Below are 27,893 nucleotides of genomic sequence, written 5' to 3' on the forward strand. Positions count from 1 at the left end.
GCTGCTTGGGAGGCCTCGACCCAAACCTGTTCGGGAACAGCTACGAGAACACTTTTTACAGACCAGTTTTGAACCACGCAGACACGGCGTTTCTGACCCACGACAGTATCTTTAAAGACTCCCAGAAGCCATTCAAGTGGTTCGAGTGCTTACTTTGAGCTCTTTCTAAACTTAATGGGCAAATTCCAATGTCGCTTTTTGCTTAGCCGGTTTGTATAACTTTTCTTTGAACGCTTCATCAAGCAAGAACTCGGACCACATGTCAGCAAAACTCTTGCCTTCTATCGCCGACGGATCGACGGGAGCAACAAGCCCGGTGATAGACGAGAACCGTCCCCCGCCAATATTTCCTTCAATTTGATACCCCAAGCCAAAGCTTTTGTTCCTCCGAAACCCCCTGCATAATAGTACATTCAAATAGTATTCTCAGAAATAGTAGTAGTAAAACTGTCAGCATTTGTAAAAACGAACCATTATTCTCGCCATGATTCGTCCTTCTAAGTACTATCCACATAGGGTAGTAAAATAGTCAAAAGTCAGCAGAAATACTACGTGGTAACATCGTTTAGTAAAGTACGGTCGGTGCTCGTACCACCAATTCAGCCGCAAGTCTTTTATCCAGCACGTCGCGCTCCGAATTCTAGTGCGTCGCTGTACTTTCAAGCGCCTACACAAATTTGTTCATCAGTAAAAAATACAACAGAAAAATAGTAATTTCCCGTACCTCTCGAAGTTGTTCACACTCCCCGTGTGTTTTCTTGGCCAGTTTCTCCATAACCCTCTCAAAATCGTTCGTTCTTCCGAAGAGGCTGGCGCGTTTGCAGCTCTGCCTTCGCTTGTATCACAGCAACACGCTCTTTCTGATCCTTGCTCTCCACCTGGAACTGATGCAAGACGCCTTCAAGAGCATCCAGGTCTCGCTGCAGTCGCTCAGCGTCTTGGTGGGCGACTACCTTATCGGCTTCCGACGTAGTCAACCGAGCCTCCAGGTCATACAGTTTCTGGCTGTCAATCGAGCTCGAGTGCTCCTCGTTTTATGCAAGCAACGCTGCCTTCTCCGTCTCGTTCTCTGTCTTTATCTTCTCAATTTTTCTGCTAATAAATCCATGTATCCTTGTTCATACTCGACAGCTCTACTACGAGCCTCCCGCTCGTCCTCCGACAACGTCTTATTAGCAGCTTGCAGCTCTTCTACACGGTCGCGTAAAGCGATCAACTTCTTCTCGTGAGTTTGACACTGCGTCGCTAGAACATCCGCCAGATGAAAAAGTAATATTAAGTAATCTCGTTCCAAAGTGCTAGTGCGTTTTAATATCATTACCTCAGCATGGGACTGTTGCAGTTCCAGCACTAGTCGATCACGCTCTGACCCTGAAGTGGACCCTTCTTTGCGCTGTGTTGTCACATCATCTGGAGCCTCTCAATAGTAGCCTTCTGCTGGGCAATTTCCAGCTCCTTAAACAATAGTACAAATAGGTATTAATAAAAGTATTACAAAACACTCATTAAAAAGCTGGTCTCACCTACCTGCTGCTTCATCTGTCGTTTAAGCTGTCTCTCTCCCCGCTCAACTCTCTAGCTCGAGAAACTATCAATACACTGCATGAATAAACACAAAGCAGCTGGTCGGTTTTATACTTTCGACTCGAGAGTCTCGTTCTGCTTTTTTCGCTGCAAGAGAGCACGCTCCAACGCGCAGATATACTGCTCTTGCCCGTCCTCTTCCGCAGCAGCAGATGTAGCTTTTGGGGATGGAGAAGGGGGCGCTACTACGGCGGTGAAGCGATTCCACAGATGGTCATCGTCATTGCTCTCTATTGGTCCCGACCACATCGAATTTATTCTTCTGTGGGGTCTACACAACCAGTATTTGAAGAATACTTATAAGGAACATAGTACTTTCTATGAAAACGTTTTCATTTTTAGCAAAAGTCAAATAGTCACTCGCATACAAATTTCCTTTTGAATGCACGCTTGAATTATTTTTAAGCAAAATTCGTACTTTACAGGAGTTTGCATTACGCTAACCAATTATTTCTTAAAGCGTTTAGTATTCTTGTAAATGAAAGATAAAAACAATATTACACGTAATTTATACACGTGGGAAGTATTGGCCGTTCTACTCGAAATTACCGCGCGCAAATCTGCTATAAACTTGGCTTGAGTGAGAAACCCACCAAAGTCCGATATGCGGCGACTCAAGTACGATCTGGACCGTTTTCAAAGATGTACTTGTAGTTTTTATCTGTATTTTCTACTGTACATGGTTGCGGTTTTCTTGGCTCTATAGCTTTCGCGCGCTACATCATAGTATCAGTTTTCAGTACACACGAAGCCGCCTTTCCTGTGTAAATGACGACACTACTGTCGGTATGCTTCGTCAACAATGATGATTCGCTCAACATATGTAACATGAACTATAGTGGGTAATGTTACATGAAATGTATCTCTAAGCAGATTTAGCTTCGTCATCACTGATGGTGATTGCGTCGGGAGGGGTAGCCTATTCTCCCTCTCAAGGTCTACATGTAACGCTTTGCTATTCAATTGCAGCTTCACCATAAATTTACAGTACCGGTAGCTGATTTTGTCGCATTATATCGCTTAAGCCGTGCTGCTCACCAAAGAACTCTTTCGGCCAAGCTCTACAGCCTAAAAATATTTTTTTCAAGAAAACATCTCGTAGCATTTATTAGTACGTAGAGGAGTAAAGTGAGCTTTATTTTATTTCGTCAACCAAGTTTCTATCAGCTTTTACTCATCCCAAACCTTTACTGTGAAGTGAATACTGTGAAGTGTACAGTATACAAATTGGTTAGAAATAAGACCTTCTCATTTGAGATTTGTAATGAATCGATACCTACATTTGTTATCTGCACAAACTCTCGAATAAATCCCTATTGGGCTGTAGGTACTACACCTCGTAGCACTACCAGGAAAAAGATCGCTTTGAAGGCCACTCCATCGAAACAAGTTTCAAATTGTAGTCACGTTATTTGAATACTTTTATTCCACTGAATTGTACTCACGTTACGTCGGTAGTGTACCTGTGAGCAGTGCCCGAGCAGTTGAATCAATTTTGATTGCCTTTGCTACCGTCCTACAGGGTGATTTCTATCGGTCACTGTTGGAGCCGAAACATTGAGGACGCCGGTTAAATACTCCACCTCCAAAATGATGAAAGCACTGTAAGCCATAAATCCAAAGTCTGGGGTTCGGGCCTGGCACAAAACGAGCTCCTCTCCACCAAACGTCGTCTTCAAAGCAGGTTTGTTTGCACAGTCAAGAGGCTTGTCCTGGACGCTTGAGAATGGAGCAACCGCGAGATTATTGAGGGCCGACACAATTTCATCGAAGGGGGTGATCGATGAAAGACAACTAACTTTCCGCGTGGCCCGGTTGTCACTGCGGGAGCTCTCCGCCACGTACGCAGCCCCATCTTCAAGAAAGTACGTAAACTCCATCTCGTCCTGAACAAATGTGGCAAAGCCATCGTAGCGCACGCTGGTGCTATCGGGAGACAAAACCGGACTGGCGAAAACATCAAAGACGGACTGTCCATGAATTTGCCTTGCTTGGTCTGTGACAATAAAAGTGAGGTGTAGTGGCTGGAATTCGCTCTGACGAAGTGGCGGTTGAGTCTGCTGCTGGAGCTCATCCAAAGCGGCCAGAGCCACAGAAAAAAACTGAAGATATGCAAGAACAATGACAACGGGCTGCATGGCTTTGCGTTGGACAACGAGGATAAATTTGTTTGGGTCCAATGCTTGAAAGGAGAATGACAGCATACCTCAACAACGATCATCTGACCAATTAAACGCCGAGGGTGAATTTGTTCCGCGTATAACAAGCATTTCTCCGGGTGTGTTTCTTACAGTGTGTTTTTGGAAAAACCGAATACATTCAGTTTGCGGCATTGTTCCATGTACCAAACAAAACTTTAGGTCAGGGGTAACTTTAAAATCAGAGCAGTTGATATACCGGTACTAATCAAATCAACTGATAGGCCAGTTAATGCACCTAATGTTTTCTTCTAGACTCGTGTTTAGGATGCAGCATACTGTCCTGGGTAGAGAGGACGACTTTGTGAACGTAAGTACGTGTAGGTGAGGGCGAAGAAGCTTTAGAAGAACAAGAAGCTTGCGATCGATTGGACAAGAAGAAGCGAGGATGCCATGGCGATGTCATTTAAAAACCTGCAAAACACTCCAGAGGAGAACATAGTCGTATACGAATCCACTGAATTGGGTATATACGATCCGATATCTTGGCTCGGACGTAGCTCAGCATTATCTTTCGTTTCGGACCCCTAGATAGTAGGAAGTAATTATCGTCGATTTTGATTCACTAAAAACAATCACGAAACAAGAAGCTGGAAACCGCTTACTGGAGTATTTTTGTACAGCGGAGGTGTTGTCGATGTGTTAGCTAATGATTAGTCCTATAACATACAACTTGACTGTGAAAATCCCGGATGTAATTTGTTGTGTGCGCGGAACTACAGTACCGTACTGTACTATCAAAATGACAGCCGTAGTCTAAGGTAAAATACAGCATGCCTATTTTCAATGAGCCTCACAGCAGTGCTGTGACAGCACTTCATTTCTCTTTTGGCGTTAGAAGAAAAAAAACGCAACGAAAGCCTTTTGAACAAAGTAGATCATGAACAAGAATATAATTTTCGTGGTCGCGGCTCTGCTGCAGCTTACTGGAGCCTTCGCGAGAATTGGCGTTTCTGTAGAGGAAAAGTGTTCTGGCCTGTGCACGCGCGACTTGATGCGCGTTTGTGGGTCAAATGGAGTTACGTACGATAACGAGTGCTGGTTTGAAGTTGTGCAGTGTGAGGGCCCAGGAATCAAGCTGAAGAACAAGGGGAGATGCAGCAAGAGAAGAAAAAGGTGCCTTCACCTACGGACTCCTCATACCAAGCGTAGAGCTCACTAAACCGTAATGAAATATCAGTTGCAGTGCTGGCTTGGTTCATTCTTTTTTTTTTACGCAGCTTATAATGAAAAGTAGGGGTACGCGAGTGATATGACTATTAATAAGCTCTTTAAAGCTATTTTATTTTCGATCCGATTTCTAGAAGCGGGCGTCTTGAACAAAACACATAGCGTCGAAGAATTTTTACAATCAAGTTTCTGTGCTCGCCGTTTTGATTTAAGTTTTTCTTCTTTTTTGGCAAGCAACTTTTCTTAAAGTCACCTTTAAAAAAACACCAATTTTTCAGCAAAAAAAAACGGTTGTTTGCAGGATGCACCATAAACTGAAGTTCAATTTTTGTTTTTGTTTATCCTAAAAACATACGTATTCAGAAGATGAGAACAAGCAAAGCTGTAAGCTAGACCAATTTGTTCAAGACGCCCGCTTCTAGAAATCGGATCGAAAATAAAATAGCTTTAAAGAGCTTAGTCATATCACTCGCGTACCCCCCCCTTGTACTTTTCATTATAAGCTGCGTATAAAAGAATGAACCTAGCCAGCACTGCAACTGGTGTTTCATTCCGGTTTAGTGAGCTCTACTCTTTGTATGAGGAGTCCGAGGGTGAAGGGACCTTTTTCTTCTCTTGCTGCATCTCCCCTTGTTCTTCAGCTTGATTCCTGGGCCCTCACACTGCACAACTTCAAACCAGCACTCCTTATCGTACGTAACTCCGTTTGACCCACAAATGCGCATCAAGTCGCGCGTGCAGATCACGGATCCGGATCAGATCCATCTACGACGTCGTCAAAGTGGCCGTAACGTGCATTGATCTTTTGCGCCAGCGACGTAAGCCGAGGTGCATCCGACATAAACCGAGGCTGTATCGTATCACTCTTCTCCGAGTGCGCAGTCTCGCTGCTCCTTCCGCTCTTCAGACTAGCTGATTTTGGGCGAAGATGGAACAGTCCGCCAAGGTTGTCGATGTAGTCCTCTTGCGTATTCAGTCGTTGTTAGCCTCCTTTGCTCTCCCTCTGACATCAATTACTCCTCGCGTTGGATCAAAGTAATCTCTTTCCAGATGAAGAATTGTCTACTTGAAGCAGTGCGTTGTACCTTCTTGCAGCTTTATATTCTTGAGTTGCATACACAGCTCATCGCTTCTTCGCCGCAGACCATCGATCTCGTCTTTGATGCATTGTCATTGCTTGCGTTGTCTACACTTTTCTTTCTCGTGGTAGGGTTTTCGTGCGTTGATGGCTGCTTCGCCACTTGAATATCGATGAAGTATCGCTTTCTTCCACACAGTCGGTTGGTACCACTGAATTCAGCTCCAAGAAGAAGGCGGCGTTGGTGAGAAGTTAGCTTTGGACTCCATCCCGAATTGCAGGACACTTATAAAAAAACCGAAGCAGCATTATTACTGTCAGACTGCGAGTTTAATTTGGAAACTCGACAAAGATTGCTTGATACCACGGACGGTCCTTCTGGTACTTTCAGAGATATAGGTCGAATACTAAAGTTGAACTGACCTCTGTCCATGCCCCCCCCTCCACCCTCCCGCTCAAGCGATCAACGCAGAAGAAACCTCGTCAATATGTGCGTCAGAGTGCTGTAGAACAAATTTAGCGTCGTTTCTTAAAAATATGTCCAATTCTTTGATAGCAAGAAGAAACACGATTGCATAAAGAAGTCAAGATTCTGCGTTTTTGTTTTCAAATAGAACGGCTCCTGAAAGATAACCAGTCGTGGAATATCTCGAACCTAAGCGCCCTACCAGTTGTGCTACAAAGTGGCATTTATGGCAAAAAAGCCACAATAAGCACCTTGGTGCCCGGATTTCAGTTTGACTACTCGACCGGCGCGATACTGGTCCAAATGGCTCCCACCGAGTCAAGCTCATTTCCGCTATAGCCAGCGAAGCCACCCAAATGGTAACCGTGTGGTGCACTGTCCTTGCCAATCTTTGACGTGGGGGAACCGCCAGAAATAGTATTTCCGGCGTCGGTTGTGAACTCGATGTACATGATGCGCGTATGACGGTAGTACTTCCCCCAGTGCGCTTGAATCCCAATAATATGCTCGTCTTCAGCAAGCTCGAGTGTCTTCGCGGCACCACCTTTACCCCCGTGGTGGAGCATGGTCGTCTGCCCCGACCTATCTTCCACGTTTAGAATGACGGCATCGACGCGATCAGCAGCTCGGATCGTAATGGACCGTACATTTTGGCCAGGCGAAGCGATGACCAGGTCCGAGTATTTGTGGCCATGGAGTCCACCGAAAGTCTCCCAAGAAGAACCCCATTGTCCAAAGCAGTGGAACCGCAAACCACGCACGCAATCGTTGCCAGAACTTTAAAAATGAGCTTCATCACCGGGTTTCGATTCTGGATAAAGGAAAATGAGCTTATGACCTTTTTGTCTAACCCGCACAGACATGAAACTACCGAACGCCCCCAGCATTTCGAGAAGAAGCGCACGGACGTAATCAGATTAGTTTGGTGTACGAACTCGTCCAGTTGCACCATGTTGTTGTCAAACAGTACTTTTTAAAAGTGTTTAGTCCCAAACGCAAACAGAAGTCCCCCTGAATAAGCGTAGCTTACATTTCGTTTATCTATATAAATCAGAACACGATGATAAACGATACTCCTGACAAACGACCTGATCGATTGGTTTTCCTATATTTACTTTTATCAGACGACCCCTAGGCTTATTGAGGAAGTCTTCTTTCAATGATGCGACCCCAAAACAACATCATGCAAAAATAAAATTGCCAATCAGAATCAAGTTTCTTATTTACATAATTTCAGCCACTCAGGGCTTTTTAAGTTACAATTACAATCTTAAACATGCCGGAGGCGTCTTACGGCAGCCCAAAAGGACCCACTAGAGGTGCTAAATCGCAACGCGGCCTATTTCAACTCATTTTTTCGAAGATATGCCTATTTAGCTGCCGTTTTATGCTCTATACTGACAGCCGTACACTAATGGTCGGTTTCCTGAAGGTATTCGAGGGAAAGCTGTTTTCCGGGGTCAGGAGAGCAAGTTCAAGCGGAATAGCTGTTCACCGTCCTCGTACTCTCTCCCAGAACGACGGAGCTCGTAACCAACTCGTAGTTAGCAGTCATTTTAGATTTCTCCAGCTCGAGAAGCAAGCAAACACAACAACCAAAACCGGAAACGCCTGCCTTCGCCATGCCTGCCCCAACACTTCCACGCGGCCCCTACCTTCTCCTTTTTCCCAAAGACGTTGAGGGCGCCATCGACACACCAGCGTATGCCATGGTGAAAAGTTCTCGTGAGGCTACAGCAACTGTCATCTTGGACGGTGACAATGACGACAAAGAGAAACTGGTGAAGGTTCCGAGGACCAAGGCGCTGGCAAGAAAGGTGAACCGAAATGATGCGGAACGACAGCGACTAGGGACGTGGATAAGACAAGCTGTATGTGTGAAGAGCGACGGTCGCTTCCGTTACGGTCAAGTGACTGGCTACTCGGACAACCGTCTTACAATCTGCACCCTATCTGGACCGATAGAAGGCAACCGCGATGCTATCTGCGACACCGTATACCCAGTCGTGGCACTGGTAATGGGCTGTCACCAGCTCGAAGAAGAGACCTAGAACTACGAGCAACTGACGGGCATCCACGATGCCCTCATGGAAAGGCTTTTGTCCCCTCTGACATCTGAGGCCCCTCAGAACGCGTTAACACTGGCACAACCCATGCAAGGCCTTCCTTCTGATGTATCCCCGGGTTTCGATAGAGTAGCCAGGTGGATCGACTCGCATACAGGCGAATGTACTCAATCTCTGTGCATCACGTGGTAAACTACGTTTACTTCGTGGATGGAGGCAAACCAGTACCCAGTCACGTGAAGGCCTCGTTCGGATCATCCTTTTGCAATTCGGTGGGAGACAGTAAAGCTACTGAAAACGTACCGGCTCCGAATCTAGGTGCGGCACAAACCAACCCGTCCAATTCGTCCGGATTCTTTGATATCCTACGCGTCGACGACGATGAAGAAGAAGCCCATGAGGAGACTCTGCTCGCACAAACCGTGCTCTCAGGAGAATCTGACAGTAGCCATCCGCCACGTGTTACCCCTCGAAACCGTTTGCAGCACCCTCGGCAACAGTCGTCGCGGCCTCATGCTACAACAGGCGACGCGTTCCCAGCCAACTCACACATTGCCACCCGACTAGCTGATGCGTCTACAGCAGAGGAAGAAATACGCGCCTTAATCGGCATGCACAAGCCCCACTTACTATCATACCACCTTTCGACCCAATCAAATCCAGACTCGTCTTTAAAACGGCCGGAAGCCGTGGACATCGACGGCTCAGTGACGAAGGGGAACAAATTCAGCTTCCAACCCTCAGCTGAACAGCGGCGGGTACATGAGGCGGTCACAGCCGAAGCGCACAGAGGTAAGTCCCCTTCAGAATTTGTGGAATTATTGGTATCAAGCAGTGACCTGTGGGTCTACCCTGGGGTAGCTACCCGGGCATACGACCTAGAATTCGGAAGCCGCGGTCTTTCATTCCTTCACTTCACCCCAGTAAACCAAATGCTGCGACTCCGACGACAGCGCGACAGCTTTATCAACATGAGCGATTTTTCAGTGTCAGCAAAGTTCTTGGCTGCTCCAGATCCTTCCTCATGGGAAGACGTTCTTGCTGGCGCAAATGGATTACAACAATACTGTATCGCACATTGTGATCCAGTGACGCAACATCTCGGAACCACCCTCTACAACTTTGTCGTGGAGCTTAAAGCCCGTCAATTATGGCCACATGACATGCTGCTAACGCTGGTGCTGTGGATTGACGCCCAGCTTGGACGGTATCGCAGCGCAGTGATCAGAGAAATCGACGCTGCGTCATCCACACGATTCATGATACCAGCACAGTTCACACCTAACAATGTCGAACTCCATGGACTATTACTTGCTGAGCAGAGGAATCAAATCGACGCGATTCGACAATCCTCGGGGAACCACGCGACTCAAACGTCAAATACTTCGCGCCAACCACGCAGCCAACGCAACGCGGCCAACAGCACGAAAAAGGAGCCAAGCGACAACTACCCCCCCCCACTTTCTCAACAGGATGGAAAAGAAGTCTGCCTTAAGTTCATCTCAAAGAAAGGGTGCACGTCCGGCGATCAGAACGTGTGTATCTTTGCCAGTAGAGCGCACTTCTACCCAGCGGCCATTTCCGACCAACTGCGCAACTATCTTCGCCGAAAGTTTGGTGGTGTTCACAGCAAGTACAAGTGAAGGAGTCCAGGAGCCGATGGTCCTTCGCTCCCTGGACAAATGAGCTCGGACACTCAAACGGTAGTCGCATCATCAAATTCGCCTGCGCATCGTTCTTATCAACAGTCGTCAGGTGTAGGCACCAGGAAATACGACGTGCTCAAGGAAAACAGCCAATCCACGCGGAATTTCAAACCCTCAATCTGTTCCAGATCGGACGACTTGTTGTCCACTGCTCCACTGCTCAAAACACTCCGTCGGTAGACCCTCGCAGGTTGTACCAGCTCGGTCGACGTGGCTCAGTTCGAGCCGCTGCGAAGCATACCAAGTCGGCGGCCCAGCGCACGTCGTACCAGTTCGGTCGACGTGGCTCAGTTCGAGCCACTGCACAGAAAGACAATCGAGCAGTCCGACGCAGGTAATACCAGTGCCGTCGACGACTCAAGTGCGGCTGGCCGAGATCGGCACCTCAACGCAGGTTGCATCGGTGAGTGCTGTAGTGCCCGTGACCGACATGTTCCCCCCTATAGTCAGTACTCCAACCCACGACCAAGTTCCCAGGTTGTACGCGACCAGCTAGCAAAACGTTTGACTGCCAACGCCTCTAATCGCCTCGACATGTTCAGCAAAACGTGCGCAGGATTAGGCATTTCACCACCAGCTAGCTTCCCACTGCGAAACAATAAGCGGCAATGGCAACTCAACAAAGAGAATCAGCGGGTGGTAACTGCAATGGCGCTGGATCACGGAATGAGTCTTCACAACATCGTCGGAATAGTGCGCGGACAAACCAAGAGCGATTATCGGCCGAACAAAGCGTTGTGCCCCTCACGACTCGGCAAGTTGCTTGATGGCTACAAATATAAAGATCTACTGATCAAGATTGCACGTGAGGGCTCGAAGAATCGTGGCGTGCCGTATCAAACACAAGGATGCAGTGGTCAAAATTATGAAAGGTGACGTTAAAAGCGCGTTTCGAAACCTCATGGTAGCTAGTGGTCATGTTCGGTGGATGGCAGCCACGATCCCAAGTTTGGGAGCTCTCATCATCGACATGTCAGCTCCTTTTGGGTGGACAAGCTCTCTAGCATTCTATGGAGCTTTCGGGGGAGCTATTACGTGGCTAGTCAGTCGTGAATCCCCGAATTCGTTGGACCTAAGTTCTGGTGATAACGAACCATTCTTTGCGTATGAGTGGGTGGACGATCACGTTCTCGTCGAGCCACACATTGGAAACCGACTGCACCTTGCAAATGAAGCACTTCGACTCTCGATGTTGGCAGTTCTCGGACCCGGTTCGATCAACGAAGAAAAGTTCTCGGCGTGGGAGACGAAACTTCAAGTCCTCGGATTGGAATTTGACACAGCTGCTTGTACCATTTCGATGCCACACGACAAGATAGGAAAAGCGCTCGAACGGGTCAAAACGATGCAACGCCAGCAGTATACCACACGAACCCAATTGCAGCAGCTTCTCGGCAGTCTACGGCACGTCTGCTAGTGCTTAAGAGCGGCAAAACCATTTTACCAGCGCCTTCAAAGTAAGTGCACTCGAACACCCCGAAACGGCAAGGTAGCAGTCGATGATCACAGTTTTCAAGATCTGTTGTGGTTTGAGGCAATCCTGAGCGAAGGTCGTCTCCAAAAACTACCTCTTGCCATTTTCACCAACGACCAACCAGTGGATGTTCATCTGTACATGGACGCTAGCAACTACGGCCTCGCAGTACTAAACCCTGTTACCAAACAGTACATTCAACTTCAGTTCGATCAAGAAGAGAAAGACCTGATCCACACATCGACAGGCAGTGACGGATTCAACATTAACGTCAGAGAGCAGCTGTGTACAGCTCTTGCTGCGTGGATATTCGGCCCGACGTGGTCTACATCGCCAGTGGTTCTTGTCAAAGCATGGTCCGACAACACGTCAGCAGTATCTTGGACCAACAAGCTAGCGAGCTCTAATCAAATGGGTCAAGAAATTAATCGTGCGATTGGGCTAGCAGAGGCTCTCTTCGGCTTTCGTATGAGCTGCGGTCACCTCCCGGGTTCAATCAACATTATGGCGGATGCTGGGTCACGTGCTTGGTCCCCACCTCATGATAGAATCTGGTCTAACCTTTCCTTTCAATGGCAGCAGATCCCCGTTCCGCCCAATCTCCGCAAAATCTACAAGACCTTCTCAGACAACTTCAATCGCAAGCATTGGCCCCGGGATCAAGACCGAAGTACGCATCCACGTGGAAACGATGGTCAGAGTGGTCCTCCTCCCACGGTTTCGACAAGTGGCTACCCGCAGATGCGCAACAACATTCGCTACAGCTTGCCCTATTTGCCATCCACTACTGGTACTCAACCACGACAACGACAGGAAATCCACTATCCACGAACACCGTGCTGTTCGCCATTAGCCATATCTCGTGGTATCATATGCGAGAACGAGGTTACTCGGTTGGCCTCGACGCAGGACACAAGTTGGCTGTGCGCGGGATGCAAAGGATGTCTCCACCGTCAAGACAAAAACAACCAGTCACGCGCAAAATCCTCCAAGAACTTCGTTCACGCTGCAACTTCAAATCAACCCACGATCGCGTGCTATGGGGGGGCTGCGGTCATGGGCTTTTTCTTCTTGCTCAGGCGATCCGAATATCTCGCCGACGGCAAACGAATCAAACCATACATCATTCGCACGAACGACGTCAAGTTCTTAAACAAGGAAGGCCTTATTACGGAGTCACTTAAATGTGCTGTGGCAGTGTCCATACACTTTCGGGGTAGTAAAACCGACCAAGCCGGCTCCGGAACGTCAAGAACACTGCATAGGTCTGGATCAACGTGGCTGTGTCCGGTTTTGGCTACCTGGGAGCTTGTACAGATCACAAAACGCTTCGAGAGTAACTCTGTGTTGTGCTCGACGAGTCCTGGAAGAACTCTCACCGCCAATGCACTGGGCGACGCTATTAAGACTGCTGCAGCATCAGTCGGCGCTGACCCATCCCAGTTTGGAACACACTCAATGAGAAGTGGCAGAGCAACGGCTCTCTTCGCAGCCGGCACCGACAGACTCACTATAAAGCTCTTTGGTCGTTGGTCCTCAGACGCGTTTGAACTATACACAAGAATGAACGACACAGTCTCCGAGTCTCTATCGCAGCGAATGACGAAGGGTGCCATGTTTCGTGTTAGCCCGGCTACACCGGAGGGGCTTCATCCAGCTCAACATTCCTGAGCTGGCCTAGTTAACACTTCAACATGACATGCCTGCGCCCCTACTTGCTGTATGATCACGGAAATGGTCGGTTTCCTGAAGGTATTCGAGGGAAAGCTGTTTTTCGGGGTCAGGAGAGCAAGTTCAAGCGGAATAGCTGTTCACCGTCCTCGTACTCTCTCCCAGAACGACGGAGCTCGTAACAAACTCGTAGCTAGCAGTCATTTTAGATTTCTCCAGCTCGAGAAGCAAGCAAACCCGCCGCACCTCACCCAAAACGTAGGGGGGCTTCATCCAGCTCAACATTCTTGAGCTGGCCTAGCTAACACTTCAACATGACATGCCTGCGCCCCTACTTGCTGTATAATCACGGAAAAGATAGATAACGTAGACGTTCGTCAAATCTATGGTTTAAAAAAAAAGCTACCTAGTATTGCACCCAGACAAGCGCCGTTGGGTACCGTTAGAGCTGCGGGCAGGGTCGGGCGCGCCACATTTCCAGGAGACATGCACGGCAAAGTACACGTAGTAGTAGTAGTAGTAGTAGTAGTGCGTACAAGGAGGAATTGGTTACGGCAGATGAGCACACCGTTTTTGGAGAGTGGATGCGTCTTCAAAAACATTGGGACTACCTCAAGACAAGATACCGTGAAAAGGTAAGCACATAGCAGGCGGTGTATCAGAAGGTACGCGACCAGAATACGACGCTACAAGAACCGACCAAGCGCAAATAAATGAATTTGGTAAAGCCAAGGACAGATCAACACTGGCGGAGTTCGAGGCAGTCTGCAAGCCTGGATTTATCGAGAAGGAATAAGTTTACGAGGTCGAGTTGAAAGCGCACGAAGAGCAGATGACAAGCGAGTGCCGCTTTTGGATTAATTTTCGTTTAGATTCGATAGTGACAAAGAGTAAAAACCCCGTCAGGCTTGACCGACCCAATTTATGTTGACCTCAACTCTAATACGACAAGACTCTAAGACCCCAAGTCTAAGATGGCAAGACTGTAAGTAGTTTGACAAGACTAAAAATACTACGACAAGACTAAATCTACTATGACAAGACTAAACGTACTTTATTTTAAAGAATGGCTCTAGACACCACAATCATTTGTGTGTTGGACGAGGATCATTCCGACTCACAATCCTTTTGGATGGGTAAGTATCAGAAACCTTAATCTAATGACGTCGCAAGCTACATCGTTCCAAGACTTGCTACATGTGGGCATTTCCACTGACACACATGTGATAAAGAAGGAGACAAGGGATGTCTACGCGTCGTACCTCAAGAAGTTCTGTGAATTCTGTATCTCAAATAAGTCCCCAGACCCCGCAACGGCTCGGCATCATGAATTGCTCGCTTCTTGTCGCGTTCATGGAAAGCGTATCACATTTGTCTCTGTGTCCAACCAAACTGCTGATACGATTTGGGCCGCAGTAGCGAACTACTACGGCAACTATGAACGCCGGGACGAAGCCGGTTCAGACAAGTGAATGGTTTTACCGACCATCAAGGAATCAAGTACGGACTCGGAAATCCCGCCAGGGAAACATTTGTCCGGCGGGTAATGCGTGGACTGAAGAAGCAAAACAGTACTGATTTTACACACCACCAAGCCGCCCCTATTAAGTTGGATGTGCTTCGAGTACTCCAGTCTCACTTAGAAGTCACGTCCGGGTTTACGGAAGCAAGTCGTTTGTGGTTCTTTACTGTGACGGCGCTCGGTTTTTACGGCATGTGCAAAATAAATGAAGTATTGAGCTGTCAGTGGAATAATCTCACCCTAGGCCTCACGCGACCGAGTACTGCCGACCCTAGTATGTCGTACGCAGCCTAAAAGACAAAGCACTGGCTGAGCAACACAGCAGGTTCGAGCGTGAACGTTCTCACAATTGATACGCTAGCCAGATATATTCGCCTTGATAAAAGTCGGATCGTAAAGTCTAAGCACGCATATACTTCTCTGGCCCACTCCAATATGATGGTTTCTGTTATTGGTCGATTGCTCGAAAACCAGAGCTCGCCAATTAACGAATAGCGCACCAGCTTAAAGCCCCAGTCATGGCGCACACGAACATATGTTTTAGCCTGCTTTAAGATCAATTATGCTAGAGTAATCTCCGCTGAAACACCTCGCCATCTAGAAGCCGTTAGTTTTTTTGTCGCAGCTCAATCAATATTTAGCGATATTATACCTTTTTTTAAGGGCAGGTAGACCAGACAATTACGAACAGTTGGACGCGTTCTTGTACGCAGAGATGCGCTAGAAGCGCTATGAATTCGAAGAGACGGCAGCGAGGTTTAACGTATAAAACCATAAAGTTAGCATAAGTGTAAACCAACGATTCTTATTGACCAATCAGCGATTGAGTAAGAAAAAGCCAATAATTACGAATAAAATAACTAAAATTAAGATTGTAAGATTATAATTAAGCATACAGCTGTCTGTACCCGAGCGTTACCGCATCGACAGCAATCACCACCGACATAGGCATTCGTACATTGAATGCAACATTCCTTGAAACGCGCGGGAGTTTATAGTCATTGCCACCACCGCTAATCAGAACAGGTTCCATGACCTTTTGCAAAGTGACAAAACACTTGTCAAGCGTTTGCCACCTAAGCTCGACAAATGCCTGTTTTACTGCCACAATAAGGCTGTCCGAGTCGTAGGCGGCCTTGCGATATTGTATAGCTTGAATAGACGAAAAGAATCCCAAATCCAGTACGTTCAGGTCTGGTGATCGTGCTGGCTGGCAACGCATCTTTATCTTCCAGCCATCAATAGTGCCTGCTTTCTCTAGCTGGGCATCATTTTCGAGACATGGGGTCCCGCATTATCTTGTTCGACGATAATAGTAGAGACTAATAAAAACTTTTAGCTTGAATTTTTTTATAAAAATAAGTACATACCTGGCATCTTGGCTCGGATTGCAGGAAAAACTTTGTTACAAAGAAATTCCCGTTAAAGGTACCGAGTCATTGACACACTCTTAGTAACAAGTGTGCCTTTAGGTCGATTAGCAGAGCTACGAAGGGCTTCAACCGTTTTAACTATAGGCCAAATTCCGATCTTACCATCAAAGTACTGCTTTTTGTGGAAATCGTATCGGGGCCGCGCAACTGCACCAAAAAACATGACTTTACCGATGTACCTTTTGTTTGGACATGACCGATAGGGAAGTTGCTCATTTGCAGTCAGGTAATACTTCGTGGCACCCTTATAAAGATTAAACCACTTTTCATCGACATGCACGTGTCATACATGTGATGCATTCTAAACATCCTGGCACCTTAATATTTTAAAACACGATAAGTTTTTATTAGTTAAGAAAAAATATAACTATTAAAAAAATATTGCATGTTACGTTACCTAGCGGCAAGTCAAAGTGACTTAACACCCATTGAAGACGCTTGGTCTTGTGGTTATCCGCAAGTGTAGGCTTTACACGAGAGGAAGCGCGGCGTAGTGTTCCGTCGGCTAGGTGGCGCTGGAGTGTACTTCTTGGTATTCCGGTTGCAGCGGGCGAGAGAGCGCTGAGTTTGACGTTGGCACAGAGGTACAGAATGTACCAGCTGGACAACCTCGTCCAACGTCAGATATCTTCCACGTTTCGGGCGCACCCGTGATGGGGCGGAAATAGCGTCCACCTCGCCACGGATGCACCACACTTTCTTGATGCTGTTGCGGGAGAGGTTAAACTCTCTCAGAGCAGCACAGATAGTTCCACGGAGAAGCTTACCGCGGACACTCCGCTCCGCTAGGAATAGCACAATGCGAAGACGTGAAGTAGGTGCGATATCCTTCTTCCCGGGTGGTTTTGGCATCTCTCAGTGGGCCAGAGAAGTAAGTAATATCAGTCTTGCCACAGTATTTTTGGTCTTGTTTCGTACTTTTGCTACTGTCATATACATTTAGTCTTGTAAACAAACCTTATCTTTTTGATCTTGTCTCACTTTCTTTTTGCACTCAATGTTTTTTTTTAAACATTCGATTTATTGGTAAAAATTGTAGATTCGAGATGTATGTGCGCCACATAGACCATTTTTACAAAGTACTACCAGAAAAAGTAGCAGCGACAAGTCAAAATCGAGAGACCACCTTGAGCTTTTTTAGGATTTACATTTTTTGGATGCTAAAAAGTGTGCTGTGGCTCGTCACGCTATCGAAAGCTACATGCTTTGTTGTTGTAAGTTGCGGTGATTACTTCAGACCAAGAACTTAGGCAATACCAAGTATTTATTAGCTTCCTTTTCGTCACATCTCCCGTTCATATGAAGCCTGATAGGGTTAGTGTAAGCTTTCAAGTTTGAAATTTCGAGCAAAAATCTAACCCTTCCTTTCATCAATAGAACCGATACTTCCTTTCACTCGCTTTTAGGTGGAGATCCTCATAGAAAACTGTTTTACTCAGCTCGTGGTGATCACGCATTCCAATACCGGATCACTGCAAAGCCTCGTTTTGTACAGTACAAGGAAGTTGCATTTACAGTTAAGAATGACAGTCCGTCGAGTCTACATATTGAGTTGGAATACACTACGCCAACCTCCAGGACACAGCAGACAGTTTAATATCACTCTGAAGCGTCCATGTCACGGGTGCGACACATACTATTACGGACGGAGCAAATCCAGTTCCAGCAGATCACGTGTGTATCAAACGGATCATTTAGAATACCGGAACCGGTATGGTGATTACAAATTGCATGTTGTACTTGAATATGATTTAAATCTCCTTCGAGTTGTGGAGCTGTTTCGATATGATATGAGGGTGCCTGGGCGTTTGTTAGATCGGTACATCTGCTGGTGCTGTATTTAATCATGATCTACAACGTAGTGCAAGCAGCCGTAGCCTATTGGTGTACAGCTTGTCAATTTGTAATCACCTAGATCGGGTTGGGGTCCTGGTGTCGAATTCATTCCTACACTCCACGGCGACGGACGAAGAAAAGGCATTTATTTAACCTTACCCCTCAACCCTCTTCCCAAAACTTAAAGAAGGACCCTCGCAAGATAATTGCGACGACATGATCGGTCCTGGGTTTGTATCTGAGTGCTCCGCACAAGGTCAGCAAACCGCAGGCATGCTCGCTGCGCTACCCTACGCGCAAAACGCGGGGTCAAGTTTGACCTTAACGCTTTGATATGCGTCCTTCGATGTGATGTCTAGCGATAGATTTCACCGGGCGCCCACACTCCCCCCGATGTGGATCCAGTTTGTTGTACCGGTACTGAATACACAGCAGATCAACGTGCATTCTGTGGGCAGTTCATGCAAATAACATTTTATTAATAAAAAAGAAAGAGCATTACAACGCGCCGACCTCTCCGCCAACACCTACTGAACTGGTTATTTTCGGCGATTAGCTCTACGTAAAGTAAAGACTGGTTCAGCAGCGCAGTTCGTTTTGCTTCGTCAGCCTGACGATTCTGCTCACAACAGTCTCCGATTCACCTCCAGTCTGTGACCAGTATACCACGCGAGATGGAATCCAACGCTGAACTTCTTACCGACGCCGCCTTCTTCTTGGAGACTGCGAATTTTCTGGAGATGCATTCATTGGTGTCAACCGACAATGTGGAGCCAAGCGGCACGCTAGTGATGCCTGAACAACGAGGAGCGCCATCCCTCGGGAAGGCTCGAGGGCGTGAAATCAGTGGCGAAGCAGCCATCAACACGCTGAAACTCTACCGCGAGAAAGAAAAGTTTCGACGACGCAAACAACGACAACGCATCAAAGACGAGACCGAAGGTCTACGGCGAAGAAGCGACGAGCTGAGTCTGCAACTCAAGAACCTAAAGTTTGGCAAGGAAGTAAAACGCACTGCTTCAAGTCGACAATTCTCCATCTGGAAAGAGGTTGCTTCGATCCAACGCGAGGAGCGACTGAAGTCAGAGGCAGAGCAGAGGAGGCTGACCACGACGGCGAATACGCAAGCGGCCTACATCGACAATCTGCGCGGGTTGTTCCATCTTCGCCAAAAACCAGCAAGTTGGATGAGCGGAACGGAGCACACGGAGAACAGCGACACTGGGCACTCGGAGAGAATCGACACAATAGAGCCTCGGCTTGGGATGTCGGATGTTCCTCTGTTTACGTCGCTGCTGCAAAAGATCGATGCATGTTACGCCCGCTTTGACGATGTTGTAAATCGATCAGGCCTGACAGCAATGCCTGTGGGGGAGGTGAACTCTACGCAGTGGCGCAACGACAGTGGTGAGTTGGAGTACCATCAAAAGCTGCAGAAGTTCGTGTATCCATTTGATATGAAGAAAGCCCATGAAGTCACCTGGAAAGCTTTCAAGTTTCAGCTGCATCAACGAGATCGACACGAATTCGACGGATTTGGACCTTATAATACCACGGTAGCAATGAGGTACCGCTTGGTCCGAACGTTGGCAACCGGAACGCAAGTTTCAGTGGTCCAGCGTCTTGCTGCCCGTCAATTCTTTGAGCAGGATCGAGTGGTGTGTATCTGGAAAATGTACACGGAAGGCGAAGGTATCTTTCGCGGGATGCACTCAACTCTAACTGGATGGGGTAGTGTTCGACCCAGAGGTCGGATAATACAATACTGTATTGTATTGATGGCAAAGTTTTGCCGCAATAAAAATTTCAATATGAGCACTCCGAATAATAAAAATTGCCGCAATTTAAGTATATTGGAGCAATATCTAGCCCTTCCGTGTACTCTTGCACCAGCCATGATCCTCGTGAGTATGCTGGCCCGATAGTCGACTGGCCAAGCCACGCCAAGCTCCTCATCATTAATAGTCGCTATCATGTTCTGTGGTAGGTCTGACGACTTAGTTCTTGAAACCCCACCCAAGAAACTTAAAAGTAGTCTTGCCCGTCTTGACTAGTTTTCTTAGCGTATATACTATCAGCAACATATAAGGCGGGGCCATCTTCGAATTTTGAAGTTTCATCTTCTGAGTCCGTGTTATTCTGGAAAGCCTCCAAGGAAGGCCGGCACCAGGGCAATTCAGCTGCTTCCTTCTTTAGTTCCTGTAAACTTTGCTCCAGGCTGTCAGGTAGACTTGTATGTTTCATCTTCACGTTAGCAAGTGCGAGGAGTTGCTTGTTTCGTTTGCTATTACGTAGCCGGGAAGTCTGGAAATGTAGCTGCTGCTTTACAAGTGCACTATACCAGGCAGCGGCTGGGCCTACAATTCTTATCTAGAGGACGACACAACACTTAATTATATGTGGTGATTATTCTCGACAAGATAGCGAGTCAAGAATAGTTTTCTTGACTGAGCATCTTGTTAGAATATTTGTTTCTAAGTAATTCATCGGAATGATGTAGCAACTTATAATTTGTGCTATTAGTTGAGATTAGAGTACCCTGTCCCTCCAGTTTGTTTCCGCTCGTTGCCGCAAATATTGCAGCGAAACAGCCCTTGACCTAGTATTGTGAAGAAGTAGGCGGCGATTTGCTTGTTTAGGACCATCGTAGCTCAAAAATGAAGTGAACTTTGAGTTGTGGCTCGCGTATCGTAGCATACCAAGACACTCTCGTAACCACCGGTTTCAGGTTGGTGTGGAGATAGTGTGGTGAACAACGAAAATGATGTCATAAGATCTGATTGGTGATGTCATATCGAAACAATTAAACGGTTCCTACCAGGGAGCCTTTTGCCATATTTATTGTCAATAATTGGTCCAATACCATATTGTATTGATAAGCTCAACTACCAATAATACATTGCAAAACCCAATAATTTATTGAATCGCAATTATTATTTCCGACCTCTGGTTCGACCGCCCTGATGGACCTGGAACGCTTGCCGAAGTTTGCCTTCGCCAGTTTCCAGCTCTCTTAAACGCGACACCTTCAGTTAGCAATGAATTTCACCAGTTCCTTCACATCACTCTCGACGAGGACAAGAATTCAGTGATGACATCGATCCAAAACCGACCGAATGTTCAAGAAACCTCGCAAAAGTAAAAAGGGACTACTTCAAGAACTTAGTAGTTCAACGAAAACAGTGTAGTAGCTACAACGTGTCGTTTCTTAAAAACGTATACCCGCTCTACCTCCTAAACATTTAAGGTAGCGTCCCATCCGTAGACACAAAGCCCTTTTCAAAAAAACCTTCTATACGGGGTATCCTTTTCGGACACTCATTAAAAAACAAATCGTTTAGTTAGTTTTAGGACACATAAGTTTGTTTAACTTAAGCTCAATAAATTGTAGCCCTGTTGAAGGAATGGCTGTTATATCGAACACTTTGCTCTTCAGCTGTAGCGCAGCATCCACCTTGCAAACTCTAAATCATTTTTGGTCCTTTGCTGATTCTAGGACAAACGAAGTGAAGTGCTTCGTGGTCACGAAATAATTCCACGTCTACTCGTTGCGCTACTACATGTAGAGCCACACCCGGACCCAGGTCGAATCCGAAAATCTCTTTTGGCGAATCATCGCTGGAGAAAACTAACCTGCGGTCGTTTCAACTATTCCCAAATGAACCTTTATTATTTATATATTTTCAGGTTCGCTGTTTAATTCGTGAACGGTGGTTCAGGTTCGGATCGCTCTGGCTGTGTTTGTCGGGGTGGTCCTGTGAAGACTAGGTAGAGTGCTACTTCTGGCGTCGTATTATCCTTGAAATTTTATTGTTTCGATACTTGCTTTGGGTGGAGCAGAAAATCTGGAATGTTTTTCAGGCGGCACTACAAGTCAAGGCGCTATCTGTTGCGTCGGCACTTGCGGATAACAGACATCGCAGTGTAGACTGTGAAGTTTACGCTTTCCTCGATATTTTACAGGAGCTCGGAGAAAGCGTCACAAGTGCAGCATTGCTAGAAGTAGCTGTGCTCGTTCTCTTGGGTGGTCGATCACTCGCACTCGCCATTCGCGTAAGGAAAGGATTTCGATGTCAAATGGCTGTGGTAAATAGTGTCGTGTCAGTCAGTAAGACGGCATGTCGACCATCTTATCATTAACATGCCGTGTAGTTTTACTATCGGAGTATGCACCTGACGGTACTGGGTGTCATCGCTGCTTTGAACTTCACCGTCGAGCTGCTTAAACTTGCACGAGCGATGGGATTGCTTCGTGACGCCGCACACGTTCATGAGTCTGGAGCACTTTAACACAAGAATAAAGCTCCTTTTTTATGATACAGGCCATTTCGCTTTGTTTTTTTTCTGGATAACTAGGCCATGTCTAAATTTTCTACTTCTATTAAGTGCAAGATATATACGCTCACTTGGCATAGTTCATTTTATTTTACAATTTCTTCTTGTTTTGATCAGTTTGTTGTTGGCACGCACCGATGCACTCGATTAAATAACGCAGGTGATTGTAGTCAGTATTGATTTTGGACCTGTACATTTACTCTCAGGCTCCATTTTTTTTTAGTTTGCGATCGACGTGTAGATTCCAAGGAAACCTCCCCCTAATGCCAAAATGGTGGGAGGACCCCTCCCACCTATAAAAGGTCCGGGAAACCCCATCGCGTTAATTATACCAGGCTTTTTTAGCCGACGCAGCGGTCAGCAATGCCAACGCTGGCAACACGCACGTTTTAAGTAGCAAAACAGAATATTTTAAAGCAAAAATAAATTAAAAAAAATTGCTTGCAAAAAGACAGGCTTTGTCCTGCTTTGTTTCGCTTTCGTTGTCGGACACCAGTGTTGATAATTGAAGATTGGATCGGAGTCGATGACAGAGAAATTCCCATCGGGTAAACTTAAGCTCGGCCTTAAGGTCCTGCAGCAATGGCGCATGGCCGGTAGAGTTTTCAACAGCTCAACGAGGAACATCAGCTTTGGATTGTCGGCAGAAAAAAAAACGTCTCTGTTCTGCACACAAATGATCATCATTGCTTTAATATCATCCGGCTTTCATTAAGACCCCGCGATGTTCTTCGTGACGGACGGAACTCATCAATGACCCCGTGGCAAAGCATCCTTTAGGATAGAAGGTAAATGGTTTGCGCTTCTGTCCGGGCCTTATTTTAAACATGTAGTCTAAAAGAGAGAACATGTATTTTTACACCTCTGTCAAACAACGGTTTGAGGCATTGCCGCTCGCCCTACGTAGCACAGTATCATTGAAGGGGTATTGCCATACCCCAATACTGTTGGCGTCATCAATCAAGAAACCTTATCCCAGCTGTGGAACCTTATGTATTTCTTGAGCTTGCTCACGTCTCGTCACGTGTGTTAAAGATTATGAAAGCTACTGGCTACAACGCTTGCTTTGTCAGTCTGACCGTGCTGCTCACAACAGTCTCCGATTCACCTCCTCTGTGACCGGTATACCACGCGAGATGGAATCCAACGCTGAACTTCTTACCGACGCCGCCTTCTTCTTGGAGACTGCGAATTTCCTGGAGATGCATTCATTGGTGTCAACCGAAAATGTGGAGCCAAGCGGCACGCTAGTGATGCCTGAACAACGAGGAGCGCCATCCCTCGGGAAGGCTCGAGGGCGTGAAATCAGTGGCGAAGCAGCCATCAACACGCTGAAACTCTACCGCGAGAAAGAAAAGTTTCGACGACGCAAACAGCGGCAACGCATCAAAGACGAGATCGAAGGTCTACGGCGAAGAAGCGACGAGCTGAGTCTGCAACTCAAGAACCTAAAGCTTGGCAAGGAAGTAAAACGCACTGCTTCAAGTCGACAATTCTCCATCTGGAAAGAGGTTGCTTCGATCCAACGCGAGGGGTGACTGAAGTCAGAGGCAGAGCAGAGGAGGCTGGCCACGACGGCGAATACGCAAGCGGCCTACATCGACAATCTGCGCGGGGCGTTCCATCTTCGCCAAAAACCAGCAAGTTTGATGAGCGGAACGGAGCACACGGAGAACAGCGACTTTGGGTACTCGGAGAGAATCGACACGATAGAGCCTCGGCTTGGGATGTCGGATGTTCCTCTGTTTACGTCGCTGCTGCAAAAGATCGATGCATGTTACACCCGAGTGGACGACGTAATGAATGGCTGTAATTTGGCAACAATGGATACTGAGGAGACAAACTCAACGCATTGGCGTAATGATAATGGTGAGTTGGAGTACCACCAAAAACTGCAGAAATTTGTGCTTCCCTACGATCTAGAGAAGGCTGTTCATGTTGTCTGGAAGAGTAATGAGCTCCCGCAACATCAGCGCGATCGTCAAGTGTACGACGGGTTTGGAAATCCCGGCAATACACTCGCAATCAGATACCGCCTGGTCCGGACATTGACGACCGGTACGTTTGTTTCAGTGGTGCAGCGGCTTGCTGTTCGTCGATTCTTTGAGCAGGACCGAGTTGTGAGTGTTTGGAAAGTGTTCACGGAAGGCGAGGGTATCTTTCGCGGGATGCATTCGACTCTGACAGGGTGGGGAACAATGCGCTCTCTGCTGGACGGCTCGGGCATTCTATGTGAAGTTTGCATTCGCCAATTTCCATCTCTCGTCAATGTGACACCGTCAGTTAGCAAAGAATTTCACCAGTTTCTCCAAGTAACCCTCGACGAGGACAAGCGCTCGGTGATGACTACGATCCAAGATCGACTTAGTATCGAAAAACGAGAACCCTTTCTCTAAAAAAAATCGGGGGGGGGGGCATTTTCTTCCATGGTCAGAAAAATTAACTTGAAAGGGTTAAAATTGAAGCTCTTTTTTAATATCAGAGATTTTCAAATCCCTCAGCTGAGTCTCACGTGGTTATAAATATGCATCTCAGACGTGATATGCTATATCGAAGTCACAGCACACAATGAAATTGCAAACAGCCCTCGTAATTTAAGCTCTAAAATTTATTTCGGAAGGGAATCAATTAAAACCTGGTTTACTATTTGGCCCTAACATTTTTCAAAATAAAAAGGTTTTGCTACAACTCTACGTGATTCAGAGCTCAATTAAGAAAAAAACCAAAAAACATAAATATTTCATGCGTGTTGTTTGAGCCGCCCACCTCAGCTAAGTACGGTAATGTATTTGCCAATTGTAGGCATGAATGTTGCGCGAATGGAGCTTGTTTTTATTAAAGTTTTATATTAATTTAAAAATCAATTCTACAAACGGCAACTCTATTTTATGGAAGCTTTGAAATACTAGCGAAAGCTAGAGCTAGCGATCCCTGCTTCTTATTTTCTGTGCAGCATTCTGTCCTTTTACAGTACTGCACCCCGTTTTCGTGCCCTTGGACCTTTAATAATCTTCCGGATGTGATGATTCTAAATATAAATAATTTATTGTTTGCTTGCTAAAATCTGATTTATTTTCAAATCCTATATGGTCCACCCCCGCGAAAACCGGGTGCATTACTGTACCTACCTAGTGCAAAATACAACTGCTAGCTAATGGAACGACACCCTGTGACGTTGTCAGCGGTCGTCTCTATTTGCCGTCCCTGCCTCATATTTTAAGAAACGCCAGCTAACCCCTGCGCCTTTGGCGTTGAGGCTTCGCTCCTCGAAAGAACCCCATCAAAGGGTCGATGTAGACAATGGCCTACATCATTGACCAAGTTAACAGATACCGTTGCCCAGCGCCCAGAGGAGCAAGTCTCTGGCGTTAAGTGGGTCTAGACACTTCTACGCTCGTCTATGGCCTGATTGGCGAGGGCGTCCCCCATCCTGTTGTACTCGCGGAGGTGATGTTTCCAGGACATGACCGACAACTCATCTGCTGCCCTTTGGCACTAGTAATACACATTCCGGAGGTGGTCCGCCTTCGGTTGAACTCGGCGTCGGTGTTGACGCAGCACCATGCTACTGTCCCTTACAACGTGAAGAGGAGATCTTCCTGCCCTGAGGCACGCCCGCAGCCGCATGAGCAGTCCCAGCGCCTCCGCCAGGTTGTTGGTCAAACGCTTAGAGGCATAAGACATACTCCCCACCCAGCACAGGGTGGAGATCGTGATCTCTTCTCCTAGGGTCAACACTACAGGTCCACGCCACCCGGGGCCGGGGTTGCCCCTAGATCCTCCATCAAAGAAGAGAATATATATTCTCGGCCCGGACAGTTTCGGCCCTTGGGGTACCGTGCAATAGGTCCTCACTGAGGACGCCTCAGTAACTGGCGTATCACTTGCACAGCTCAGTCGTAGAGGCTGGGCTCAAAATGATGGTGGAGATGGTACTGTACGGTGGCATAACCGTGCGCGAGCCGCGGCGTGAAAGATGCCACATGGTGCGCTTCTGATAGATCTTTGAGGGGATTGAAGTGAGCGACCCTCCACCTCCATGCGGCATGGAGATAAAGTGCCGCGCCTACTCTTCAGCATTCAGTCACGACAGCGTCGAGGCCTGAGTAGTGCTGTCGTTTCAGTTAATTAACCTCCGTTAGCAAACCGCTATGTTAACAACATCCCAAAACCTCCGGCACCTTCTTCAGCATTCGTTTGCCTACGTTAACCTCCGCCATTACAAATTTTAAGTATAAATCTGTAGCACGCATCTTTGAAGCTAAGACTGCAACGAGGTCCGCACGGCGCGGACCTTGATCGTTCTTCCGAGTCGCTATGAAGGACGTCTCGATCTTGGACTTTAACGCAAAAGCTTTGAGAGAAGAACGCCTCACTTTCAAACGCGATGGACGAACGCTTGTGAATCAACTGATGAAAAAGCTACACGATAAAATCTTCGCGGTGCTTTCTGCTCTTAAGCTGACATCGAGTGCTTGTTGGACCGATACATTTATCGTTGTTATGGCTGTAGCAACGGAGTATTACTAATAGTAGCTGGTTAGCGTTGTTCTTGTGGACGCTTGCCTTCTTGGTTCGGCTTCGCGAAGTGGCGCGCTCCAAGATTTCGGCCATCAACGCGTAGCTTTTAAAGTCCTGTTTCAGTAGTCAATTAAGCCTTCTGTGCAATGTTGTCTAGAATCAGCAACATTTCCTTGGTTGGTTTGACATATGCAGACACTGAGTCCTCTCACGCCAGCGCTATATCTTCAATGAAATTCTTGGTCAGCGATAAACGTGTCGGGAAATTCTTGGTCAGCGATAAATGTGTCGGGACCTCACCGTGTTTCTCGACGCACTGCAAATTCACGAGCTACAGCTGAGGGAAGTTGATGCAGTAAAGTATGTCGCCCATTTCATCTTTGTAGAGGAGCTAAGCGTCGATCTTCTGGTCTTGGTTCTTTGAGCGTAGCGCTTATAAATCATGACATCTCACAGCTGCATCATTTGGTGCAGCGTCTACTTCATATCGTAAATTTTAAACGGCACTACCAAAAGGCCAGAATGTTTAATCAGCGCCAAGAACTGCATTTAATGCAGAATGTAGCTTATCTGTTACGCCGATACAAGCAACATACGATTATCATGGGTCACCCGTAAATCTGTCCTCACATTTAGATGTAAGACAAAATATCTGTAAGACGCAAGACAAGGGCAGTCAAAGAGCGAGCCTAGCATCGTGTGTAGAGTCAATTGACACAATTACGGCACAGTGCAATTATTAGAGAATGACAATAGGGCGGCCGCTTGTAGAGACATTCGTCGCTTTTATCTCTAAAAAGACAGAAAGGAGGGGTAGTTTTCCATGAATTAAA

General features: G+C 46.8%; 5 protein-coding genes across 5 annotated transcripts; 4 read left to right on the forward strand and 1 right to left on the reverse strand.

The window, feature by feature from the left end:
- Window positions 1–782: 782 nt before the first annotated feature.
- PITG_20885 (uncharacterized protein) lies at window positions 783–1,833 on the reverse strand (the record flags this gene model as incomplete). Its single annotated transcript, XM_002895586.1, has 6 exons — window positions 783–809; window positions 852–1,005; window positions 1,125–1,237; window positions 1,322–1,419; window positions 1,524–1,557; window positions 1,639–1,833. 6 exons carry the CDS (start codon window positions 1,831–1,833, stop codon window positions 783–785), a joined length of 621 nt encoding a protein of 206 aa, XP_002895632.1.
- Window positions 1,834–4,662: 2,829 nt separating this feature from the next.
- PITG_23195 (Epi9-like protease inhibitor) lies at window positions 4,663–4,944 on the forward strand (the record flags this gene model as incomplete). The annotated part of the gene is made up of 1 exon (XM_002895587.1): window positions 4,663–4,944. The coding sequence occupies one exon, from the start codon at window positions 4,663–4,665 to the stop codon at window positions 4,942–4,944; it is 282 nt and encodes a 93-aa protein (XP_002895633.1).
- A 3,107-nt stretch (window positions 4,945–8,051) lies between these two features.
- Window positions 8,052–13,413, forward strand: PITG_20886 (uncharacterized protein; the record flags this gene model as incomplete). Its single annotated transcript, XM_002895588.1, has 7 exons — window positions 8,052–8,511; window positions 8,691–9,354; window positions 9,424–10,201; window positions 10,469–10,671; window positions 10,825–11,140; window positions 11,588–11,725; window positions 11,814–13,413. 7 exons carry the CDS (start codon window positions 8,119–8,121, stop codon window positions 13,411–13,413), a joined length of 4,092 nt encoding a protein of 1,363 aa, XP_002895634.1.
- A 1,160-nt stretch (window positions 13,414–14,573) lies between these two features.
- On the forward strand, window positions 14,574–15,195 carry PITG_20887 (uncharacterized protein; the record flags this gene model as incomplete). The annotated part of the gene is made up of 1 exon (XM_002895589.1): window positions 14,574–15,195. One exon carries the CDS (start codon window positions 14,574–14,576, stop codon window positions 14,883–14,885), a length of 312 nt encoding a protein of 103 aa, XP_002895635.1.
- Window positions 15,196–18,420: 3,225 nt separating this feature from the next.
- Window positions 18,421–19,962, forward strand: PITG_20888 (uncharacterized protein; the record flags this gene model as incomplete). The annotated part of the gene is made up of 3 exons (XM_002895590.1): window positions 18,421–18,434; window positions 18,866–19,611; window positions 19,940–19,962. 3 exons carry the CDS (start codon window positions 18,421–18,423, stop codon window positions 19,960–19,962), a joined length of 783 nt encoding a protein of 260 aa, XP_002895636.1.
- Between the last annotated feature and the right edge of the window lie 7,931 nt (window positions 19,963–27,893).

The sequence above is a fragment of the Phytophthora infestans genome, genomic scaffold, assembly GCF_000142945.1.
Source record: "Phytophthora infestans T30-4 supercont1.153 genomic scaffold, whole genome shotgun sequence".
NCBI lineage: Eukaryota > Oomycota > Peronosporomycetes > Peronosporales > Peronosporaceae > Phytophthora > Phytophthora infestans.